We start from the raw sequence: 25,166 nt of genomic DNA, 5'->3' as shown, positions 1-25,166 counted from the left end.
AAAGGCAAAGATCTTGCCTTCTGTTCACTCTATACAATGCTGAAGTGAAATGCAGGTTTTACAATAGCAATCTCATTATTCTACATCCCTCTGAGCTACATGATGACCCGTTAGATACTAATTGCTAGTAATATAGAAACGTGCCTGACTCATATAAACCCTAGCCATAAACTTGTTTTTATTTGACCGAAAAGTAAATTGCTTATTTACTTCTCCTTTACAATATAAAAAGCCGTTTTTTTCCTGCCATCCCAAATTGTAAGTCATTACCAGGTAAACACCACTGCGTATTTTAGTCAGTCATTTTTATTGCCCTCGGAGTTTTTTTAAACTACACACAACAAATACTTTGATATAATCTAAGATAATAAAATAGGTGAACAACTTTTTTTTTTTTTAGATTTACATTTGTATAGAAACAATCTGTGGAACTTCTCACTTCAAAACTAAGGTGTCTAAAAACAGTGGTTCATCAGCATTGCTTTAAAGAATTGTTTGGTTAAAAGTTGCAGTTTTCATTCTCAACTGAAATGTTGTCTCCATGCAGTGTCCCTTGGGTCCAAAGCTTAAAGCCTTGGGAAGGTGGCCAAGAATAAAAGGATGGCCACTCTTCTCTCTGTCCTTCCCTTGTGTGGAGGACAGTGGTTGGAACAGGGTTCTCATAAAAGCCAGGAAGAAAAGAAATCAATTGCACATCTCTAGTTTTCAAGGGTTAAAGACATAACAAGTCTGGGCAGAACAAGTCCCCATCTGTAGATGGGAAGTTCCATCATGACGGCACAGAAGCCCCAACACTCTCTCCCTCGCTAATCATGTCAGTTACTACCCATAGGCTGTGGCCATTGTCCATAAGTTCTCCCTCAAGGCCAGTCATTTTGTCACGTTTAAGTTTTGCCCCCTTGCATTATGTCACTTGGATGCTGTGTATTGGTTCTTGGTGTCCAATTAGGGTCTTTCATCCCCTAAGAAATGTCTCAGCCCACCCTCAAATCCCCCAAATGCCTAAGAGTGAAGACCCCACGGAGACAGTGACTTCAGTGAAACACCTCTCCAGAGATGCTGGGGCATCTGGCCTATATCATCCCATTGACCTTAGTCCACTCATAGATGTCCTGTTCACACACTATATCGGAGTTGATGAGGAGGTATCTGTCACCCACACAGAAATGCTTCTGACAGGCGGCACATTTGAAACATTCCAGGTGATACACTTTGTCCCTCACCCGCATCGTCATCTCGTAGGCACGGATCCGCCTGTCACAGGATGCGCAGAGGCCGTCCTGGCCAAAGAGCCTGGGGAGAAAACAGAGAGAAGAGCTAAAGAGACAGTGGCACAGATAATACTGGAAGAAAGGGCCTGAGGATGGGTTCCATGCTGTAGGCTGGATTCCCAAGACGTCCCAGCAAGGAAGAGCTGGGTCCAGACTGATGGCTGACTCGTTCGCAGTGCTTCCTAGAAGGAAGTGGGTCCTCTGGGATGAGACCGTATCTGTGGCATTTGTGTTTGGCATAACTCGTCCCTTTTCTGAGCTCTCTCCCTGCCTGCAGCCACCACCCTCCACGCCTCCAGGTTGCCCCGGGCCCCACCTCTGTGGAAAAGACTCTCAGCTGAAGTGATTTCAGAGGTTAGGCCTGGATTGTGTGTCTCTTCCCAGGGGAACTTTCATTTTAGAAGAGGGGCAGGAGTGAACCCCAGGGGCCCCTTTGAGAGGAAACTGACCAGGAATGCAGTGAAATGGGCATCTTTCTGAGGCTCCCGAATTCTATCACATCAACAGCCACTAGTTCCACCCATAGGGAGGGTTGGTCTTGAATTCCTTCAAAGGTACCAAGGCCATCTCCGCATGGTTGTTTGCTGGGACCCCAGCCTCTGGGAGACAGAGGGAGCTCAACCGAAAACACGCGGTATAGTTAATCGTGCCTCGGACATCGGGAGGATGCGCAGCATTTCTCCACATAGAATGGAAGATCTTAATTCGAGATCCTTGCTGCCCCAATGGCATGAGTCTCTGGAGAAACTCCTCTTCTGACATTGAAATCAAGACTCTCCTAAGTCTCAGCTGACAGGTTACTTATATTAAGCAACATGTAGTGCCAAAGTGGGAGATGCGATATGGTGGAGCCTAGTGCAGTGGTTCTCAAAGTGTGGTCCTGGGACCAGCCGTATTTGCATCACCCGGGAACTTGTTAGAAATGTTCGCTCAGGCCCTCCTGATTGAGATGCTCTGCGGGTGAGGCCCAGCCATCTGTGTGGTCCTGAGCACGGCCAGGTGATTCTGATGCAGGCTGAAGTTTGAGAATCAGCCCGCAAGAGTGGGATAACACAAGCACTGGAATCAGAAGACTTGGGTTCAGCCAGGACTAGCCCTGAGTGCCTGAGTGACCCTGGTGAGACCTCTGATTCCTCTGAGCTTGGCAGTGATCATAGCGTGCCCCTCACCCGGCTGTTAAAGGATGGACGCAGCATGTCAAAGCACCAGCGTTCAAGGGCAAAGCCAGCGCTGGCTGGGTTTTAACACATCTTGGGGGTATTCCAACAGGGCCAGTCTTGCTGCCAGAAGTCATTTTCCCACATGCCTGATTACATGGCATGTCAGCAGGTCCTTTCCACGGAAAACCTTCAGGGCGGTTTTAGGTGAATGCCTGTTCTTCTCGGAAGTTCTTATTAACTTCAGAAGAGCAGAGAATCAACTGGTACGTTCTGAGAGGTTCTAGGGGAGATGAGGGCAGTTGACAAATTTTGAAACACATGAACAAAATTAATGGAACCAGGAAGACGTGGTCTGTGGGCAGGGAACTCATGGTTACAGCCAGGCCAGCTAATTTCCCTCCGAATCCCGCTTTCCATTTGAAGAGCTCTGAGTGTTTTCAAGGCACCACCTGGGAGCAAGCTCATTACTGGGGGAGAACATTTTATCCCAAGGCAGCAGATGGTGGAGCTGTAGGGAACTGCCACCCTGGAGGTCACAGAGTGGAAAGACAGTTCTGATTTCCTGATTGTTCAGTAAGTTGAGTTTGGGCCCAAGTGACTTACAAAACAGTGTGTGTGGAACGAAGCCAACCACCTGGGGTGTGTGACCCTTACGGAAGGAGAGCGTTTATTAAAGGGAAGTTGGGGGTAAATTACAACACACGTCAGGCACTAACGAAGGGAAGGATGAAGGACTTGTATTTGGGAGACAAGTTCAGGTCCCAGCATCACCTCTAACTAGCCGGGTGCCCCAGAGCCAATGACATCCTCTGCCCTGGCTTCTGTGTCTTAAGCTATAATGCAGGAGAACTGGAAGAGAAGGCCTCTGCAGGCCCTTACAAGCTCTGGTTTGCTGGGACTTCACTAATAGTGAAAATAGCCAGGACTTGACATCTAACTCGGGCGTTCACCTCTGGCACCAAGAACTGGTGCCTTAGGCTGGATATCCCGGAAATAGACCCTGAGACCAGGATTTGTTAAGGATGTGTCATCAGGGGAAACAGGTAAGGTGGCAAGGGAAGCCGGACAGGAGGGGTGCAAGGCAAGCAAAGTTGCACACTCGGGCCAAGTCCGAGGGGAGCTTCAGCCTGACTGCACGGGGACTCTGGGGTGTAAGTTATGTCTCCAAGAGGCCCTGGCTCCCGGCAAGATTGCAGGACTTTGGTCTCCGGCAGTGCCAGCCACTGGGCCAGGTCTGTTGGGCATGGGGGGGTGGGCAGTGGGCACACTTCTGGCTTTAACAGACACAGGTGCTGGCTGTTGAAAGTAAAACACTTAGGGGTGGGGAGGCACTGCACACAAAAACTGGTAAAAAAGCGATCCGAGGGGGTCTGGGCTGGGCACTGATACTAACAGCTACTCTTCGGTTCCCAAGAAAACAACATAATAGCACAGGGTTTATTTAGGTTCTGCATGGGGGTCTCATGAATATTTGAGGCTAAATGTCTGAAACGGACAGTAACAGGCAAGTCAAACATTGGAAACCCTCAGGGGGAGAAGTTCTCCTGGGGCAGGGGTGGGTGGGCAGGGGGAGAAGGACTGAACCCCATCATAGAACCCATTTCCTCACTCCTCCAACTTGCCTTTTGCAAAGACACTGCCAGATATGTCAAGAATGCAGGCAAACAAGTCCATGGCTAAAGGGCCATGCCTGCAGCAAGAAATGATTTTTCTCCTCTGTCAAGAGATGTCATGTCTGAAGCTCCCTCCTGCCCATTTTAATAACAATAATATAAATATGAAAGGATGGCTGGAAACGCTTGCACTAACACAGAGTTAATTAACATGTTGCCTAGGAATGTAACAGGGAGAAGAATTATTTCATGTCACCAAGACACAGGTTAATTAACACTGGGTTCTCCCAGACTGTTTTTTTCCTCTCCTTTTTAAAAATGCAAGAGATTAACAAGCCCAGGCAGCACGGGGTTTATTCTTGAATGTTATATAAAAACCGCAGAAATAGGGAGAAGCCCGGGCTCTTTTGACCTTACTCTATCTGTACTTCATTTAATAAGATTCAAATGATTTGACGGGGATGTAGTCAGGGGGCCCAATGGGAATCATTTACCCGTCTGCTTTCTGCACTGTCTTGGCAAACTGATAGCGAGCAGAACCAGGTCTCTATTTATCCCAGTTCTGTTTTCTTGTTACTTAATAAAAAATTGACCAAAATTAAAATCATGATCCTTGGAAACCTGACTTCTTTTCTCTGAACCACCAAATTTGCAAGGACTTTATCAGGAAATTTGGGGGTGGGAAGCTTACTCTGTCAGTCTCTGGGTGAACAGATAAGCTTCCTTCACCATGGAATTGCCTGCATTTTTTTTTTTTTTTTAATGTAAAATGCTCTGAGGGCAGGTTTGGGAGGAAGAGCTGGCCTGGCAGCCAAGGGCGCTGGAGTCTAAACAAGCTTCCCTGGTTTGGGTGGTCCTAATGTATTAGGGCTCCATGCTCCACAGACCCTCTGCCACAGGAAGGTGGCAAAAATCTGACAGCTACACAGTTAAGCAGATTTGACAACAGAGGGCACAGAGTTACCTCTGCAGCAGCTAATATGAAACTGGAGATGCTAGAACATTCCGGGCAAAGGCACTCATCTGAGTGCTGGAAAATTCACATAGCCAAACTTATGACCCAGAGCACCCAAGATGGCCTCAGTGCCTGTCTCACTGGGTGTTCCAGAGTTCCTATTTTGCCTTTCCATTCTTCCCTTTCTTTGTTCATTAGATCGGAAAAGACTCTAATGATCAATGTCATGAGCAGCTAACATCTATTTGATCCTCATACTCATGCAGCAAGCCAAGCCCTTCACATGTATCACCCCATCTAATTCCCACCTCTTCTTGGAAGTAGGTATCGCTGTTATCCCCATTTTACAGATGAGGAAGTCGAGGCTTAGGAAGGTTACGTAACTTGTCCAAGGTCACAGAGCTAGAAAGCAGTGGTGCCGGGGCTCAAACCTACAGCTGACTTCAGGGCCTTCCTGCTGTGACCGTCAAATCCTTGGAATGCAATGGCGAGATCATGCTTTCTATTTTTAATTTTCTCATCACATAATATTGGAATCTTACAAAGGACTATTTAGAACCTATAGGTATATTTTGAAGCATTAAATGAGCTCCTAGGAGCCCCCACTCAAACTTAGAAACTACAAAGCTCGCAGTTCCTTTGGCACATCCTGTGCCTTCTCCCCAACCTTCTCCCCTTTTCTGCCCCACAGAGGGAACCACTATTCTGAATTTTGTGTTCATCACTATCTCGCCTTTAAAATATTAGAATTTGACCATGTAGGAACGTATCCCTGAGAACATGCTTCTCGAACAGGAAGAAAGGCCGACTGCTTCCCTGCATCGGGCAGCTGAGACCCAGCCTGACCTCGCTGGGGCAAGAGGCAGGCACTGGGGGAGACAGACCCACAGCCCCAGGAGGGCAGCGAGGACAGTACCTGAGATAGTCTCTGCGGCAGAGCTTCCTGCCCAGCTTGTAGTAGAGGCGCCGGCCCACCTCGCCCAGCCGGCACCCGCAGAGGTCACAGCTGAGGCAGTCCTCGTGCCAGTACTGGTCGATGGCCTTCAGGAAGTAGCGGTCCCCGATATTCTGCTGGCAGCCTCCACATGTCAGCAGGGATGGGGGGATCTGCAGCACCTCATCCACTGGCTCCCTGGAAAGAAGGCCAAGCATTAGGGATGACCTCATCTTGGGGAGACAAGCACGGGAGAGGGGTCAGGAGTCATGCTGTGCCCAAAAGGAAACCTCATTCAATTGCCTGTAGGTGACATAGGAGAAAGGAGGGGATAGCATATACCTAGGGCAGACTGCAGAGAGACCCTGCCAGCCTTGGGTTAGGACAGGAGAGAGCTAGACCCTACATCCTAGATCCCGGAAGAAGCAAGTGTGGGGCACCAAGAGGCACCAAGGCAACTGCAGGTGGTACTGCACCCCTACCCACAGTCCAGCCCCACTTTCTTGGCACCTGTGGTCTCTCTTCTTTATCTCCCTCCTACTCCATCTCCACACCTCTCCTCTTTCCTCCTCACATACCCAGGACCCAAGGGCACTGCCCAAACCCAGAGGAGGCACCCAGGACTATAAGAGTTGCTTGCTGCCAGGACAGTGACTTCCTAGAGGGCTAAGAATCTGCAAATTCCCTTTTGAATCTCCGTGCCATCCTGCCTCAAACCCTTCCCAAGTGCACAAAAGCAGAGGTGAGGAAGGAAGAAAGAAGAAAGGGACCCCAAGTTATTTTAGGTTGCTTTCTCTTTCCAAGATAAAAATTCCTTCAGGATATAATAGAAATTCTCATTATTATTATCTTTTAATAGAAATTCCTCATCCCATCCTTCTTACTGAATGAATCCTTGGAGAAAAATCTCAGGTGTTAATTAAGGCCACTGTTAAACTTAGAAAGGACGTCAAACAGAACTTTCTGCACGTGAACATTTTTACAGCAGCAAAACTGATTCAGATGAAGTTGATTTAGGAAAGAAAATGGGGAGAGGGGCAATAATTATTTTCGAGAGAGTGGAAGGCAATTAAACAGACTCTGAAATCTCCATCCAGGCAATTGTTAGGAGCGAGCCTGTGATGTGTGTTCTTTCACTACAATGTCATACAGTGTCTCCAGTTCACTTTGCTTCACTGGAATCTGAATACTTCTGTTTTACATTTTAAAAGAAATAACGTTATTTGCCAAAAGAAAATAAAGGGAGTGGGAGAAATGATTCTCTCACCAGATGGGACACAGGAAAAACAGTATACCTGTTGATGTGTGACAATTAACAAGTGCTTTCTTGACCCTCACTCAAACACAAATCTATTTTTCAAAATTCTATTATGTTTTGAAAAATGGAACTGCCTCCAACTGTGAAATTCCCAAAGGGAGTTTCCCCCTCGGTACTTTGAGGGTATAAATCTGTGTCTCCTATTTCCAGCTGACGCTAACTTACCAGGTGACCTTGTGTCCTGATTGGCCTGTGCCCACAGCACTCAGCGTCCTTTACACCTAGGGATGACAAGGCTCAGGGAACCAGTGTTGATAACACACTCTGACAGCTTCGGGTGACTCTGTCTGTAATGTGCATACCTCCCTGTGAATATTTAGGGCTACTGAAACCGAGCCCACACTTTGTAGATCAAGTATGAGGGTCCTTTTTGAGATGATCTCCTTTTAGAACAGGGAAAGGTAAAACCCAAACCAGTTTCCTCCTAAAAACTCAAGACTTTGAATAGTTTTAAGAATTCACTGAAGGAAGAAGGGAAGATGGCGGAAGAGTAAGACGCGGAGATCACCTTCCTCTCCACAGATACACCAGAAATACATCTACACGTGGAACAACTCCTGCAGAACACCTACTGAAGGCTGGCAGAAGACCTCAGACCTCCCAAAAGGCAAGAAACTCCCCACGTACCTGGGTAGGGCAAAAGGAAAAAAGAATAAACAGAGACAAAAGAATAGGGACGGCACCTGCACCAGTGGGAGGGAGCTGTGAAGGAGGAAAAGTTTCCACACACTAGGAAGCCCCTTCGCGGGCGGAGACTGCGGGAGGCGGAGGGGGGAGCTTCGAAGCCGCGGAGGAGTGCACAGCAACGGGTGCGGAGGGCAAAGCGGGGAGATTCCCGCACAGAGGATCGGTGCCGACCGGCACTCACCAGCCCGAGAGGCTTGTCTGCTCACCCGTCGGGACGGGCGGGGCTGCGAGCTGAGGCTCTGAGGCTAGGGTTTCGGTTTCGGACGGAGCGCAGGGAGAGGACTGGGGTTGGCGGCTTGAACATAGCCTGAAGGGGTTAGTGCACCACAGCTAGCCGGGAGGGAGTCCGGGGAAAAGCCTGCACCTGCCGAAGAGGCAAGAGACTTTTTCTTCCCTCTTTGTTTCCTGGTGCGAGAGGAGAGGGGTTTAAGAACGCTGCTTAAAGGAACTCCAGAGACGGGCGCGAGCCGCGGCTAAAAGCGCGAACCCCAGAGACGGGCGCGAGCCGCGGCTGAAAGCGCGGACCCCAGAGACGGGCGCGAGCCGCGGCTGAAAGCGCGGACCCCAGAGACGGGCGCGAGCCGCGGCTGAAAGCGCGGACCCCAGAGACGGGCGCGAGCCGCGGCTGAGGGCGCGGACCCCAGAGACGGGCGCGAGCCGCGGCTGAGGGCGCTGACTCCAGAGACGGGCGCAAGCCGCGGCCGGGGGCGCGGACCCCAAGGCGGGCGGGAGACGTTGGGGCTGCTGCTGCCGCCACCAAGGGGCCTGTGTGCGAGCGCAGGTCGCTCTCCACTCCCCTCTTCCGCGGAGCCTGTGCAGCCCGCCACTGCCGGGTTCCCGGGATCCGGGGGCGACTTCCCCGGGAGAGCGCACGGCGGGCCTCGGGCTGGTGCAGAGCCACGCCGGACTTTGCCGCCGCAGGCCCGCCCTGCATTCCGGGCCCCTCCCTCCCCGCCGCCGGACTCCGTACGCCAGAACCCCCGAATCAGCGGCTCCTTTAACCCCGTCCTGTCTGAGCAAAAAACAGACGCCCTCCAGCGACCTACACGCAGAGGCAGGGCCAAATCCAAAGCTGAGCCTCTGTGAGCTGTGAGAACAAAGAAGAGAAAGGGAAATCTCTCCCAGCAGCCTCAGAAGCAGCGGATTAAAGCTCCACAATCAACTTGATGTACCTGCATCTGTGGAATACCTGAATAGACAGCCAATCATCCCAAATTAAGGAGGTGGACTTTGGGAGCAAGATCTATGATTTTTCTCCCTATTCCTCTTTTTGTGAATGTGTATGTGTATGCTTCTGTGTGAGATCTTGTCTGTATAGTCTTGCTTCCACCATTTGTCCTAGGTTCTATCCGTCCATGGTTTTTTCTTAAAATTTTTTTTCTTAATAATCAATTTTAATTTTAAGAACGTTATTATACTTTACCTTCGTCCTTTCTTTCTTTCTTTCTTTCCTTCCTTCCTTCCCTCCTTTAGACAACGAATCATCCCAAATTGAGGAGGTGGTCTCTGACAGCAAGATTTATGATTTTTCCCCCTTTACCTCTTTTTGTGAGGGTGTATGTGTACGCTTCTGTGTAAGACTTTGTCTGTATAGCTTTGCTTCCAACATTTGTCCTAAGGTTCTATCCGTCCCTTTTTTTTTTTCTAATTAAGAATTTTTTAATTCAATAACTTTACTATACTCTATTTTATTTTTACTGTATCTTCTTTCTGTTTTCCCCTCTTTCCCTCCTTCCTTCCTTCCTCCCTCCCTCCTTTCGTTCCTTCTTGCCTTCTTTCCTTCCTTGCTTCTTTCTTCCTTCCTTCCTTCCTTCCTTCCCTCCTTCCTTCCCTCCTTTAGACAACGAATCATCCCAAATTCAGGAGGTGGTCTCTGACAGCAAGATTTATGATTTTTCCCCCTTTACCTCTTTTTGTGAGGGTGTATGTGTACGCTTCTGTGTAAGACTTTGTCTGTACAGCTTTGCTTCCAACATTTGTCCTAAGGTTCTATCCGTCCCTTTTTTTTTTTTTTCTAATTAAGAATTTTTTAATTCAATAACTTTACTATACTCTATTTTATTTTTACTGTATCTTCTTTCTGTTTTCCCTTCTTTCCCTCCTTCCTTCCTTCCTCCCTCCCTCCTTTCATTCCTTCTTGCCTTCTTTCCTTCCTTGCTTCTTTCTTTCTTCCTTCCTTCCTTCCTTCCTTCCCTCCTTCCTTCCCTCCTTTAGACAACGAATCATCCCAAATTCAGGAGGTGGTCTCTGACAGCAAGATTTATGATTTTTCCCCCTTTACCTCTTTTTGTGAGGGTGTATGTGTACGCTTCTGTGTAAGACTTTGTCTGTACAGCTCTGCTTCCAACATTTGTCCTAAGGTTCTATCCGTCCTTTTTTTTTTTTCTAATTAAGAATTTTTTAATTCAATAACTTTATTATACTTTATTTTATTTTTACTGTATCTTCTTTCTGTTTTTTCCTTCCTTCCCTCCTTCCTTCCTCCCTCCCTCCCTCCCTCCTTTCGTTCCTTCTTGCCTTCTTTCCTTCTTTGCTTCTTTCTTTCTTTCTTCCTTCCTTCCTTCCTTCCTTCCCTCCTTCCTTCCCTCCTTTCCTTCTTTCTTTCCTCATACGTCTACTAATTCCCTCTACTTTTTCTCCCTTTTATTCTGAGCCGTGTGGATGAAAGGCTCTTGGTGCTCCAGCCAGGAGGCAGGGCTCTCCCTCTGAGGTAGAAGTGCCAACTTCAAGACACTGGTTCACAAGAGACCTCCCAGCTCCAGATAATATCAAACGGCGAAAATCTCCCAGAGACCTCCATCTTAACACCAGCACCCAGCTTCACTCAACGACCAGCAAGCCACAGTGCTGGACAACCTGTGCCAAACAACTAGCAAAACAGGAACACAACCCCACCCATTAGCAGAGAGGCTGCCTAAAATCATAATAAGGCCACAGACACCCCAAAACACACCACCAGACGTGAACCTGTCCACTAGAGAGACAAGATCCAGCCTCTTCCACCACAACACAGGCACTAGTCCCCTCCACCAGGAAGCCTACACAACCCACTGAACCAACCTTAGCCACTGGAGACAGACATCAAAAACAGGAGGAACTACGAACCTGCAGCCTGCAAAAAGGAGACCCCAAACACAGTAAGATAAGCAAAATGAGAAAACAGAAAAACACACAGCAGATAAAGGAGCAAGATAAAAATGCACCAGACCTAACAAATGAAGAGGAAATAGGCAGTCTACCTGAAAAAGAATTCAGAATAATGATAGTAAGGTTGATCCGAAATCTTGGAGATAGAATGGACAATAGAATGGACAAAATGCAAGAATCAGTTAACAAGGACCTAGAAGAACTAAAGATGAAACAAGCAACGATGAACAACACAATAAATGAAATTAAAAATACTCTAGATGGGATCAATAGCAGAATAACTGAGGCAGAAGAACGGATAAGTGACCTGGAAGATAAAATAGTGGAAATAACTACTGCAGAGCAGAATAAAGAAAAAAGAATGAAAAGAACTGAGGACAGTCTCAGAGACCTCTGGGACAACATTAAACGCACCAACATTCGAATTATAGGGGTTCCAGAAGAAGAAGAGAAAAAGAAAGGGACTGAGAAAATATTTGAAGAGATTATAGTTGAAAACTTCCCTAATATGGGAAAGGAAATAGTTAATCAAGTCCAGGAAGCACAGAGAGTCCCATACAGGATAAATACAAGGAGAAATACGCCAAGACACATATTAATCAAACTGTCAAAAATTAAATACAAAGAAAGCATATTAAAAGCAGCAAGGGAAAAACAACAAATAACACATAAGGGAATCCCCATAAGGTTAACAGCTGATCTTTCAGCAGAAACCCTACAAGCCAGAAGGGAGTGGCAGGACATACTGAAAGTGATGAAGGAGAAAAACCTGCAACCAAGACTACTCTACCCAGCAAGGATCTCATTCAGATTTGATGGAGAAATCAAAACCTTTACAGACAAGCAAAAGCTGAGAGAGTTCAGCACCACCAAACCAGCTTTACAACAAATGCTAAAGGATCTTCTCTAGGCAAGAAACACAAGAGAAGGAAAAGACCTATAATAACGAACCCAAAACAATATAGAAAATGGGAATAGGAACATACATATCGATAATTACCTTAAATGTAAATGGACTAAATGCTCCCACCAAAAGACACAGATTAGCTGAATGGATACAAAAACAAGACCCTTACATATGCTGTCTACAAGAGACCCACTTCAGACCTAGAGACACATACAGACTAAAAGTAAGGGGATGGAAAAAGATATTCCATGCAAATGGAAACCAAAAGAAAGCTGGAGTAGCAATTCTCATATCAGACAAAATAGACTTTAAAATAAGGACTATTAAAAGAGACAAAGAAGGACACTACATAATGATCAAGGGATCGATCCAAGAAGAAGATATAACAATTGTAAATATTTATGCACCCAACATAGGAGCACCTCAATACATAAGGCAAATACTAACAGCCATAAAAGGGGAAATTGACAGTAACACATTCATAGTAGGGGACTTAAACACCCCACTTTCACCCATGGACAGATCATCCAAAATGAAAATAAATAAGGAAACACAAGCTTTAAATGATACATTAAACAAGATGGACTTAATTGATATTTATAGGACACTCCATCCAAAAACAACAGAATACACATTTTTCTCAAGTGCTCACGGAACATTCTCCAGGATAGATCATATCTTGGGTCACAAATCAAGCCTTGGCAAATTTAAGAAAATTGAAATTGTATCAAGTATCTTTTCAGACCACAACGCCATGAGACTAGATATCAATTACAGGAAAAGATCTGTAAAAAATACAAACACATGGAGGCTAAACAATACACTACTTAATAATGAAGTGATCACTGAAGAAATCAAAGAGGAAATCAAAAAATACCTAGAAACAAATGACAATGGAGACACAACGACCCAAAACCTGTGGGATGCAGCAAAAGCAGTTCTAAGGGGGAAGTTTATAGCAATACAAGCCCACCTTAAGAAGCAGGAAACATCTAGAATAAACAACCTAACCTTGCACCTCAAGCAATTAGAGAAAGAAGAACAAAAAAATCCCAAAGCTAGCAGAAGGAAAGAAATCATAAAAATCAGATCAGAAATAAATGAAAAAGAAATGAAGGAAACAATAGCAAAGATCAATGAAACTAAAAGCTGGTTCTTTGAGAAGATAAACAAAATAGATAAACCACTAGCCAGACTTATCAAGAAAAAAAGGGAGAAGACTCAAATCAATAGAATTAGAAATGAAAAAGGAGAGGTAACAACTGACACTGCAGAAATAAAAGAGATAATGAGAGATTACTACAAGCAACTCTATGCCAATAAAATGGACAATCTGGAAGAAATGGACAAATTCTTAGAAATGCACAACCTGCCAAGACTGAATCAGGAAGAAATAGAAAATATGAACAGACCAATCACAAGCACTGAAATTGAAACTGTGGTTAAAAATCTTCCAACAAAGAAAAGTCCAGGACCAGATGGCTTCACAGGCGAATTCTATCAAACATTTAGAGAAGAGCTAACACCTATCCTTCTCAAACTCTTCCAAAATATAGCAGAGGGAGGAACACTCCCAAACTCATTCTACGAGGCCACCATCACCTTGATACCAAAACCAGGCAAGGATGTCACAAAGAAAGAAAACTACAGACCAATATCACTGATGAACATAGATGCAAAAATCCTCAACAAAATACTAGCAAACAGAATCCAACAGCACATTAAAAGGATCATACACCACGATCAGGTGGGGTTTGTTCCAGGAATGCAAGGATTCTTCAATATACGCAAATCTATCAATGTGATAAACCATATTAACAAACTGAAGGAGAAAAACCATATGATCATCTCAATAGATGCAGAGAAAGCTTTTGACAAAATTCAACACCCATTTATGATAAAAACCCTGCAGAAAGTAGGCATAGAGGGAACTTTCCTCAACATAATAAAGGCCATATACGACAAGCCCACAGCAAACATCATCCTCAATGGTGAAAAACTGAAAGCATTTCCACTAAGATCAGGAACAAGACAAGGGTGCCCACTCTCACCACTCTTATTCAACATAGTTTTGGAAGTTTTAGCCACAGCAATCAGAGAAGAGAAGGAAATAAAAGGAATCCAAATCGGAAAAGAAGAAGTAAAGCTGTCACTATTTGCAGATGACATGATCCTATACATAGAGAATCCTAAAGATGCTACCAGAAAACTACTAGAGCTAATCAGTGAATTTGGTAAAGTAGCAGGATACAAAATTAATGCACAGAAATCTCTGGCATTCCTATATACTAATGATGAAAAATCTGAAAGTGAAATCAAGAAAACACTCCCATTTACCATTGCAACAAAAAGAATAAAATATCTAGGAATAAACCTACCTAAGGAGACAAAAGACCTGTATGCAGAAAACTATAAGACACTGATGAAAGAAATTAAAGATGATACAAATAGATGGAGACATATACCATGTTCTTGGATTGGAAGAATCAACATTGTGAAAATGACTCTACTACCCAAAGCAATCTATAGATTCAATGCAATCCCTATCAAACTACCATTGGCATTTTTCACAGAACTAGAACAAAAAATTTCGCAATTTGTATGGAAACACAAAAGACCCCGAATAGCCAAAGCAATCTTGAGAACAAAAAAAGGAACTGGAGGAATCAGGCTCCCTGACTTCAGACTATACTACAAAGCTACAGTTATCAAGACAGTATGGTACTGGCACAAAAACAGAAAGATAGATCAATGGAACAGGATAGAAAGCCCAGAGATAAACCCATGCACATATGGACACCTTATCTTTGATAAAGGTGGCAGGAATGTACAGTGGAAAAAGGACAGCCTCTTCAATAAATGGTGCTGGGAAAACTGGACAGGTACATGTAAAAGAATGAAATTAGAACACTCCCTAACACCATACACAAAAATAAGCTCAAAATGGATTAAAGACCTAAATATAAGGCCAGAAACTATCAAACTCTTAGAGGAAAACATAGGCAGAACACTCTATGACATAAATCACAGCAAGATTCTTTCTGACCCACCCCCTAGAGTAATGGAAATAAAAACAAAAATAAACAAATGGGACCTAATGAAACTCCAAAGCTTTTGCACAGCAAAGGAAACCATAAACAAGACCAAAAGACAACCCTCAGAATGGGAGAAAATATTTGCAAATGAAGCAACTGACAAAGGATTAATCTCCAAAATTTACAAGCAGCTCATGCAGCTCAACAACAAAAAAACAAACAACCCAATCCAAAAATGGGCAGAAGACCTAAATAGACATTTCTCCAAAGAAGATATACAGACTGCCAACAAACACATGAAAGAATGCTCAACATCATTAATCATTAGAGAAATGCAAATCAAAACTACAATGAGATATCATCTCACACCAGTCAGAATGGCCATCATCAATAAATCTAGAAACAATAAATGCTGGAGAGGGTGTGGAGAAAAGGGAACCCTCTTGCACTGCTGGTGGGAATGTGAATTGGTTCAGCCACTATGGAGAACAGTATGGAGGTTCCTTAAAAAACTACAAATAGAACTACCATATGACCCAGCAATCCCACTACTGGGCATATACCCTGAGAAAACCATAATTCAAAAAGAGTCATGTACCAAAATGTTCATCGCAGCTCTATTTACAATAGCCCGGAGATGGAAACAACCTAAGTGCCCATCATCGGATGAATGGATACAGAAGATGTGGCACATATATACAATGGAATATTACTCAGCCATAAAAAGAAACGAAATGGAGCTATTTGTAATGAGGTGGATAGACCTAGAGTCTGTCATACACAGTGAAGTAAGTCAGAAAGAAAAAGACAAATACAGTATGCTAACACATATATATGGAATTTAAGAAAAAAAAAAAAATGTCATGAAGAACCTAGGGGTAAGGCAGGAATAAAGACGCAGACCTCCTAGAGAACGGACTTGAGGTTATGGGGAGGGGGAAGGGTAAGCTGTGACGGGGCGAGAGAGAGTCATGGACATATACACACTAACAAACGTAGTAAGGTAGATAGCTAGTGGGAAGCAGCCGCATGGCACAGGGATATTGGCTCGGTGCTCTGTGACAGCCTGGAGGGGTGGGATAGGGAGGGTGGGAGGGAGGGAGACGCAAGAGGGAAGAGATATGGGAACATATGTATATGTATAACTGATTCACTTTGTTGTAGAGCAGAAACTAACACACCATTGTAAAGTAATTATACCCCAATAAAGATGTTAAAAAAAAAAAAAAAAAAAAAAAAAAATAAATTCCCCCACTAAAAAAAAAAAAAAAAAAAAAAAAAAAAAAAAAAAAAAAAAAAAAAAAAGAATTCACTGAAGCCTGGCTTGCTTTTCTTTGTTTCCATGGGTTATACATAAAGACTTCCATTCTCCCTCCTGAAAAATAAAACACCAGCATTTTCACATGCATCACCTCAGAATCGCATCTCTTCCCTTTCCACAGCCCATGGTCTTACTTTAGGCTTTCAGAAACACTCATGGAACCTCAACACTGCTGGATGCCCTGATGCTGAGGCTGCCAACCAACTGTGAAAGAAGAGAATTTGCACTTAGCTGGTGCAAAACTGCCTGGAATTAAAATGAACTGCTCTTGTTACTCACAGGGAGGCGGTAGGGGCCACTGGTGGTCCAGTAGAGGAAATCTCTGTGTGAATTCTGGCTGTCTTTCTGTCTAAATGTTTCATTTGCATATGCCTTGGCAAATTTCTGTGTGTGATTTGGAGATGCTGATCAGACTGACCTCAGCTGCACTGACCCAAGTATGTACACAATGAAGCTTCTGGTAGAATAGTGGTTCGCAGTAGAAATGGTAAGCAAAAGAGCTATTGTGATGGCCTGAGATGAGATAGGAAAGGATAGGATAAGATATTGGCTCTATCTTTCTATAATTAATGATAATATCACATTATCTTTGGTGGATGTTCCAAGCCAATAACTGAGTGGGATTTACTCCCTAATATTTTATATTCTCCTAGAGCCTATCTGAATATTATACCTAAACACACTTCGGCCTGGATTTCTGGGATAATTTCTCAACAATTTCCAAGAGCGATAGGGAAGAAATGTGCTGCAGTAATTTCTCAGTGAGCTGGTCCACCTCCAATGAGAGCTTGTCTGCATTGGGCAAATAGTGAAGCAAAGGATGGAGAAGAGCACCCTTCAGTAGGTGCTTTGCTGTGTTATGAGGTAAAGATGTTTCAATTTTCCAATCTCAGTGAAAAAGCACAAACTTTGAAAAGAGAAACACTTCCTTCAGGGAACTGAAACCTCCAGATTTATCTTCTAATAAAAGGCTTAGTGATTGAGTTCTACTGATCGAAAAGGCATTAGGAGCCTTTCAAAGGTAATTCATCCAATTCACTCTCTTATTGTATTACTATGGTCTTGCCCAGGCTCTGAAAACTCAGGGCTAAGTTGTAATTCTTGGTTTGTTAAAAAAAAAAAAAAAAAAAAAAGAGCAAACCACCCCTTTAAACCCAGTGTTTTCGTAGATATATACTTTTAAAAAGGAATGTTATCTTTCTCCTGAGAATTTAAGGAAGCTGGGTTTTTGTTAGAACAAACCAGACTCCTTATAGAACTGGCATCTGAACCTTCAAGATTGAATAGGGCTGTTTATATTCTCACTAGATCATGGTACTTCCTGTGTTTTATGAGAACACGCTGAGCTTTTATGCTCGTAACTGAGGGTAAAACCCAGGTATATAAACACCATAGGAGACTGAAATTGGGAGAAGGAGGTACTTCAATCAGGAAAGCACAATTCTTTTAAAGCAGAAAAAGAAAAGAAAACAAAACAAAACAAATGCCTCTTAAAAGCACAAATGGACAAGTCATTAACCAGCTCCTTTGGTCTGTGTAACAAATCCCTTCAAAGGATTAGATGGGGACTTCAAAGGAATAAATGTTCTCAAAACCAGACAGCTAATGAATCTTAAAAGGGCATTTGCGCTGACGGCTAAATGATATCTTAAAACAACCCTTTCTCCGCGTCTTAACACCAAGGAATGGGCTGGAGGTAAACATTGGGAAGAGGGGTTACTTCAAACCACTCAGAGCCTCAGAAAACAAATGCAGTTCATTAGAGCTCCGGTTCCCAGACTCCAAACCCTTTGAGACTGTGATAAAAGCCGTGAGACTCCGCTCCCCAGAAAAAATTCACCTATACGCAAAATGGTGCACTAACTTTCAAGGTTCAAAGGTCCCCATCGGTGGACCCCGAGGGGAGAGGCGGGGACGTGTATCCAGATTAACTCCGTGTTTAGCTGCTCTAAAGTCTCTGGAGGCCTGAGTGAGCTCCGAGGTGAATTCTCGCACCTCCTCACCCGCCGGTCCCTGGCGCTGCGGGCAGCCGCTCCACCTGCGGACCGGGAAGGGGGCCGTCGGGGACTCGAGAGGCCTCCACTTGTAATGTCCCCCTTTCCAGGACCAAATGGACAAAGAGAAAGGGGACCGAGAAGGAACGAGAGGGGAGAAAGGAGCAGAATCGAGTCCTGAGGGCTCTCGGGACTGCACCTGCGCGCCTCCGACCTCCCCCTCTGCCTGCTCCGGTGTAAACTTTCTGGCCCGCAGTGGCTTTGGGGAGAGTCCCAGGTAGCCGGGAGGGGCCCGCAGCGGCGCCGGGTCGATCCCCTCTTCCTGCCGCCCGCCGCCCAGCCCCTCTCCCAGTGTCCCCGGAGTCACCCGATAGGATGCGGGAGCCCCGCGCAAGGCAGAGGGAACCAAGGGCACGCTGCGGGCGCGCACCTGGAGCCTTCTCGCCGGCCGCCCGCGCCACCCTGCCGCCCCGGGGCGCGAGGCCGTGGACATCGTGGGTGGTAGGGGCACCACACTTACTCAGACGGGTCCAGGCTCTTCCTCTCGATGGCCGAGGACATTGGGGAGGGAGGTGGTGTGCCAGGCGGCGGGGGCGCTCCCTTTGTGGCGCGGGGCTGGCCGGCTGCCGGGGCTCGGACCCCCTCGGATGCTCGGGCGCCGCCGCCTCCGCTCCTGCGCCTCCTCTTGCTCCGGCGCTCTGGCGGCGAGCTCGCCCCTCCGCGCTCAAGGACAGTCACCGCGCTCCCTTCAAACGCCAAAGAGAGAGAGCGAATCACCGGGCTGCCGCGCGCCGCGGCCGAGGCGGGGACAGGGGCGCGCAGCCTGCCCCGGGCGGCTGCAGCTGCCGCTGCTGCTCAGGACTTAACCTTCCATCCCGGTCCCGCCGCCGCCGCCGCCGCCGCCGCCCGGTCCGGCTCGGCTCGCGCGCTGTCGCCGGCTCCGCGCCGCCCGCGGGAATGGGGCGCGACCGTCCGGCCGCCCCTCGCCCCTCGCCCCTTCGGCCCGGGTCGCGGCGCGCAGCTAGCCGCCGAGGGCAGGGAGGGGGCGGCGGCCTGGGGGCCGGGAGGGGACTGCGCCTCTCTCCCCCGGCTCCCTCCTCTCTCGGGAAGGTCTATTTTCGCTCAGCTTCCCTCTGTCTCTGGTTTCATTTCCTTTTTCCTGATCACGATTCAAATACAATAGAAGGAAATCACATTTAAAGAGACAGCTGCCCGGTACCCACCCCCCCTTCTTCTTTTTTTTTTTTTTTTAACGGGGCTCCTGGGGATTAGCGATACAAACAGCAGCCGCCGCCGCCGCAGCAGCCGCCGCCGCAGCAACCTCCGCAGCAGGACTGAGTTGGCGTCTTAAAGGGGCCAGCGTCGGGGACGGGGAGAGTCTCTCAGTGAACACCTCTCCTTGGAGAGGCGGCTGGGTTGCCTCTAAATCATTCTTTAGGGATTCCCCTCTTCGGCGTTGCCCTTTTGGTAAACTAAGATTGAAAGTAACCAGCGGGCCGCTCGAGGAAGAAAGAAAAGACAAGAATGCGAAATAAGCACATACAGAGATGCACGCGTTCCGAGTGGCGTTCGCGCCCGTTCGAGGTTCCAGGTCCGCGGACACGGAGCGCGGAGATGCCCCAGACAGCGTGGCTCTGCTGGCTGCGGACTTGTGACTGCGTCCGCGCTCCAGGCAGGCGACGGGAACTGTGCGAGCAGAGGCCGCACGGGCTGGGTACGCCTGAGCAGTGCCAGGGGCTGCTAATCCCAGAGGGAGCGTGGTTGGGAGGGACCAAGCTGATCTCAGTCTCCTCTCCATCTGCTGGTGGCAGAATTCCCTCCCTCAGCATCTTTCAAAAATCGGACTCCTGCGGTTAAACTGGCCCCTGTAAAGTGCCAATAGTACTCTGCACAGAGAAGAGTGCCTCTCCAATGAGGGAGAGACTATTTTGCCCTGGGTCAGGGAAAGCGAGAGAAGCCAGACTTGATTTTCGAGTTCAGGTTTCCCCTCCAACCTCAAGGGCAAATCCTAGGAAGAGGGAGGAATGCAGAAGGGGAGAGGAGGAGGCAATAATCTGCCCTTGTGTAGAGCAAAACTTTAGGTCCCTTGGGCCTCATCAGAATTCCTTGAAAATAACTGCATTCAGAAATGATTACTAAAGGCCTACTTGTGCATGACACCAGTCACAAGTCTTGTAGAGAAGAAACTACCAAGTACTTTCAGGATCCATAGTTTTATATGAGCAGTCTGGATCATGGTCATGGGTATTGTATTCCCATTTTAAAGATGGCACTGAAGGACCTGGATGAGTTCACCCTCAAGGGTGGTGGCTGAAATCAGAAGTGCATCCCTGTAGGCATCGTTTTCCCTGTTCAGAGCTTATCCTCACTAACTTCTCACACGTAAAACCAGAATTTACTATTGCTTGCATGCTCTTGTCCTTTCCTTACCTCCATGTCCAAAGCTTGGGTCCCTATGGGTATAATTAAAATCTCTCCCAATCTCCACCCCTCCGATGTGTGTGTGTGTGTGTGTGTGTGTGTGTGTGTGTGTGTGTGTGTGAAAGGAAGCCTTAAGAGCAGCTTTGGGTCCAACTCAAGGCCTTCTTGAGTCTCTAAAAAGGCCTTCTCTGCTCCTTGTTTTTAATTTAAAAAGGGAAAATGCCTAGAATTTTTAGGTCAGCCTAAATTATGTGATAACCATGTAACCTACTACTCTGCAATTGGAAATGAAAATAAACATATATATAGGCTGTGAGGAGCAGTTCACCTATTTACAACCAGTCAACATGGTGATTAAATGCTAGGACTTGGGCATCCGACTGCCTGGGTTTGATTTAAGCTCTTAGTTATAAGCTAGCGGGGCCTATCTAGGAAAGTTACTTAACCTCAGGAGGCAGTATTGGTAGTGGCTCTGGAGTCAGACAGCCTGCACCGCAACCCACCATTTCCCACCTGTGAACCTGGGCGAACAGCAGGAATTTAAATGCCCAAGATCCTCATCTGTCAATGGGGGTGCCAGAATCTATTGATCAGTTGTTGTGAGGATGAGTGATTGCATGCAGTGTGGCCCTTAGACGTGTAATGAGCTGGGGGAGATACAGACATGAGATTACATACATGGATAGCATTTGGTGTGTGTTAAGCTCTCATAAATTGTAGCTTCTGTGTTACAGCAGACTATCGTTGGGAGAATTTAAAAAGAGTTTGAAATTAAATTTAAAGGTGAGCTGGGGGTTAAAAATAAGAATTTCCTGCCCAAATTAAAAAAACTGTCCCATTTTTTAAAAGCAAACAGAGGAGGGTCACTTCACTTCACCTCCTTGTGCTCGTATAGAAAACATATATGGATTTTCCACTTTAATGTTCACTGCCTTGGTGATTACATGATATGTTTGCATCTGCTTGCTTTTATTAAATCTGATAAGTTGCTTCCTACCTTGCTATATAGTTTTGCATGGGGCTTAAGTTAGTTGTTATATTAAATATATCCTTGGGTTCCGGAGGTAACCTCTAAATGGCCGACTTTGGGACATGAAGTTTCCTTTTAATAATATGCTTCTGTTTTGACCCGAATGTGTAAAGAAAGAGCGATTACTGCCGATGACTTTGGGTCAGTTTCTTATCTCTCACCACTCTTTGGGGAGAACTTCCTTAGAGAAAGTGAATATTTGAAATGGTATCTTAAGATTTCAATTTCACACACAGTAGTTGTAAGAAATAACTGCCTACCGGTGGGATTTCATTTCTATTCAACGGGCAATTAAATTGCTCAAATTTAAGTTTAACATTTAGAATCGAGTCTCAAAATGTGTTTTCATTATGACTAATTTTAAAGCAATCATGACCTTATTGTATCCTTCCATAGCAACCTTATGCCTTATGCAGAAGAGGGACTCAGTACCTATGAGGCAATTTGAACATGTAAAATGGTTCTTGAGAGTTGGGGAAATCTATACTTGATCCCTATCCAGTGGGATTGTCATTTAATTCCTTTTGCCCTCCCCCAACTCCTTGCAGATCTTAAATACCCTAAAATTTAGAAAATTTCCAAGTTTTCCATCCTGAATGTGAATGTCAGAGGAAGACTGAATGAGTTGGCATGATGAATCTGACCCTAGGTGGATTACTTTCTTCCTGTTGGCATTTTCTATTCTTTTTTTTCTTATTACATCTACAATTGTTTTCTCCGGAAGAGCAGTTTAAGTGACTAAGGCTACATATCTTTGTTAAAATGGACTTCCAATAGAAAGGAAAATGCAAATGTCATTGGGAAAATGTCAAGAATGACAATTTACCTCTTTTATTTTTTTCCAACCATTAGAAGCCAACTTGCGTCATATACCTGTTAGTTGTGACATTCACATACAGGAACAAAAATAAAGGTTTATTTTATTATGGCTTCAGCTCCCATGCAAACTTCTTTAAACTACTCAATTGTCACAAGTATCTGGCTCCCAAACACATTTCAGAATATTTCAGGGCATGTTGATGGGTATGTTTTCAGAACGTTAGACCTATTAGTGACCTTAGTGATAAATAAACCAGATTTCCTATATAGTAGAAAAGAGCTCCAAAAATCTAAAAAAAAAATCTTTATCAACTGAGTTTAGGAGATGAGCATAGGTGTCAGAAGGCATAGCTCAGCTGTTTACTAGCTGTGTGACTTGGGGGAAGTTACTTTACCTCTCTGAACCTCAGTTTCTATATTTGTAAAATGGAGGCAATAGTAACACTCAGCAGGGCTGGGACTAGGGTGAGGCCATAGGGATGCCTGCTTACTTCACAGGAATTTTAAGAGGATTTAATAGGATAAAGTGTGTAAAAATACTTTGTACAGTGATGGTGCATAATATATGCTCAGAAATGATACCTGCTGTTCTTACCCTATCTTTCAGAAGTCATCACCACCGTATTAGGTAGCAACAATCTCCCAGCTAGTCAGGACATCTGGCAAAGAATGCTGCGACTGGGGTGCTGTAGAAAGAGCTGAAGTGTGCCTAAGACATCAGCAGGCTTCAGGCTTGGGGAGCCCCCATATTTTAACCGAAATGCAGGATTGTGCCCATTTAGGTCCTGGGTAGGCTGCTGACAGCTTCACTGCTTCCCTACCACATTGCCTGTTTCAGCCACATCCCTGATTTTATTCATCTGCTTTTCCCCTTGCCAGCAACTTCTAAATCACCTTTTACAACTAAGACAAGAGGCAAAATCAAGTGCTAAAGTAACTGCCCCCAAATGTCACAGCTCCACAGCTAGGTCTTAGCAGAGTTAACCTCACAGCATGTCCTAGTAGAAGGAGCCTCTGGAATGTGATTTCCCAGCTTGCTCCTTGGAGCAGTAGGGGTTCTGAAGTGCTTCCCTAGTGGACTCCACCGCCCCTGCTCCAACTGTAGCAGCTCTGCACTTATTGACATGTTGCTCAGCCTCTCTGGACTTTAGCTTCTGCATCTGTAAAGTGGGCATATTCAGAGTACCTATCTCATGGAGGTGCTATAACAATTCTGTGAAATGAAACATATAAGGTGCTTGGAAAGGAGAGTGGCACATAGTAAGCTTCTGTGGAAGATTTTGCTTATACAGAGAGATTCCAACTTTAAAATATTTGAACAACCATTGGTGATTCAGACACCCTTTGATGGACAAGGCAAATGAGACATGGAGTCAACAGCTCCTTCTTCCACCTCTGCCCCCATCAAATCCTCCCCCACGTTCTCTCTTTGGGTACCAGACCTGAACTTATCTGCTGCTCTGTGTTCAAGGGGGAATCAGAGCTGGGTGAGCTAGCTGACTCACGGAGCTGTCCCAGGGCCCTTTGCTCACATGCTCCATTTCCTCTCTTTAGCTGCTCAGAGGCAGCCCCACCCGGCTGACACACCACAGTGCCTGGGACCCTGCAACAGCGCATTTGAGATCCAAGCTCCTTTATGTGGCTTAGAAAGCTTTATACTATCTGGCCCCTACTACTCTTTTCCATCGCAACCCCCTCACTCTCTCTGCTTGAACCACACTGACCTTTTCTCTATTCCTTAAAACAAACGAAGCCAACTCCTATTGGAGGGCTTTTGCACCTGCTCCTCCCTCTGTCTGAGATGCTCTTCCTCTAGATCATCCCATGGCTCCCATGTACTTCACTCAGGTTCAAATGTTTACCCTCATAAGAGCCTTTTAAAACCCCATTTCTCATCATTCTCCATCTCCTCATCCTGCTTTATTTTTCTTCCTAGTGTCATCATTACTTATACTTTACATATGTATTTGTAGTTTTTTATGGGTTTGGTTTTGGCTTTTCTTCCCAGCTAGAATGTAAACTCCATGAGAATAGAAATTCTTTATGATTTGTTTCCAGTTGTGTCCTCAGGACCTAGAATGTGCCTAGCACACAGTAGGCCCTCAATAACTATTCAGTGAATGAATGTACAAATGGTAGCCTTCCCCTTTGGCCAAAGCATGCCTGCATTATGCTTTCTGGGTAAAAGTTAAGAGGGAACTTGAAGATCCCTTGTCTTCCTTGAGCATCGCTTTTGGGAGATGATAAGGGCCCAGATACCATTCAGATGCAGACCCAAGAGTTTGGTTTGGGAACGAGATCAAGCTCTTGGCTGCTAGGAACACGCAGATACAGGTGTTTTCAGGAAGCCACAAGGCCCCACTTTGAAGCTTGATTCTCCACTGCAAGGCCCCCATACCCACAAGGAGATGTGGCTACAGTGGACCAATGTGTAGGATGCAGTCAATTACATGGGTAAAGGCACAGGCTTTGGAGATAGACAGGCTTATGTTTGAGTCCTGGCTCTTTCAGCTACGTGATTTTAGGCAAATTATTTGACAGTCTGAGCCTCAGT

General features: G+C 45.7%; 1 protein-coding gene across 1 annotated transcript; it reads right to left on the bottom strand.

Annotated features, from left to right (window-relative positions):
- Positions 1 to 300: 300 nt before the first annotated feature.
- Positions 301 to 19,584, bottom strand: LMO2 (LIM domain only 2). The gene is made up of 4 exons (XM_079929644.1): positions 19,210 to 19,584; positions 18,863 to 19,088; positions 5,916 to 6,131; positions 301 to 1,293 (listed from the first exon to the last, which is right to left on the bottom strand). The coding sequence occupies exons 1-4, from the start codon at positions 19,214 to 19,216 to the stop codon at positions 1,074 to 1,076; spliced, it is 669 nt and encodes a 222-aa protein (XP_079785770.1). The 5' UTR covers positions 19,217 to 19,584; the 3' UTR covers positions 301 to 1,073.
- Positions 19,585 to 25,166: the final 5,582 nt, after the last annotated feature.

The sequence above is a fragment of the Stenella coeruleoalba genome (genome assembly GCF_951394435.1).
Source record: "Stenella coeruleoalba genome assembly, chromosome: 8".
NCBI lineage: Eukaryota > Metazoa > Chordata > Mammalia > Artiodactyla > Delphinidae > Stenella > Stenella coeruleoalba.
The sequence above is the reverse complement of the archived record's forward strand: the minus strand, read 5'-3'. Positions and strand labels throughout refer to the sequence as shown.

What these genes read in the sequence shown, in the direction of transcription:
- LMO2 (XM_079929644.1), bottom strand. An exon ending in AAGAGCCTGGACCCGTCTGA is followed by an intron (nt 6,132 to 18,862) that starts GTAAGTGTGGTG and finishes CCTTCTTTCCAG; the next exon opens with GGAGCCAGTGGATGAGGTGC. An exon ending in TGCCGCAGAGACTATCTCAG is followed by an intron (nt 1,294 to 5,915) that starts GTACTGTCCTCG and finishes TTTTCTCCCCAG; the next exon opens with GCTCTTTGGCCAGGACGGCC.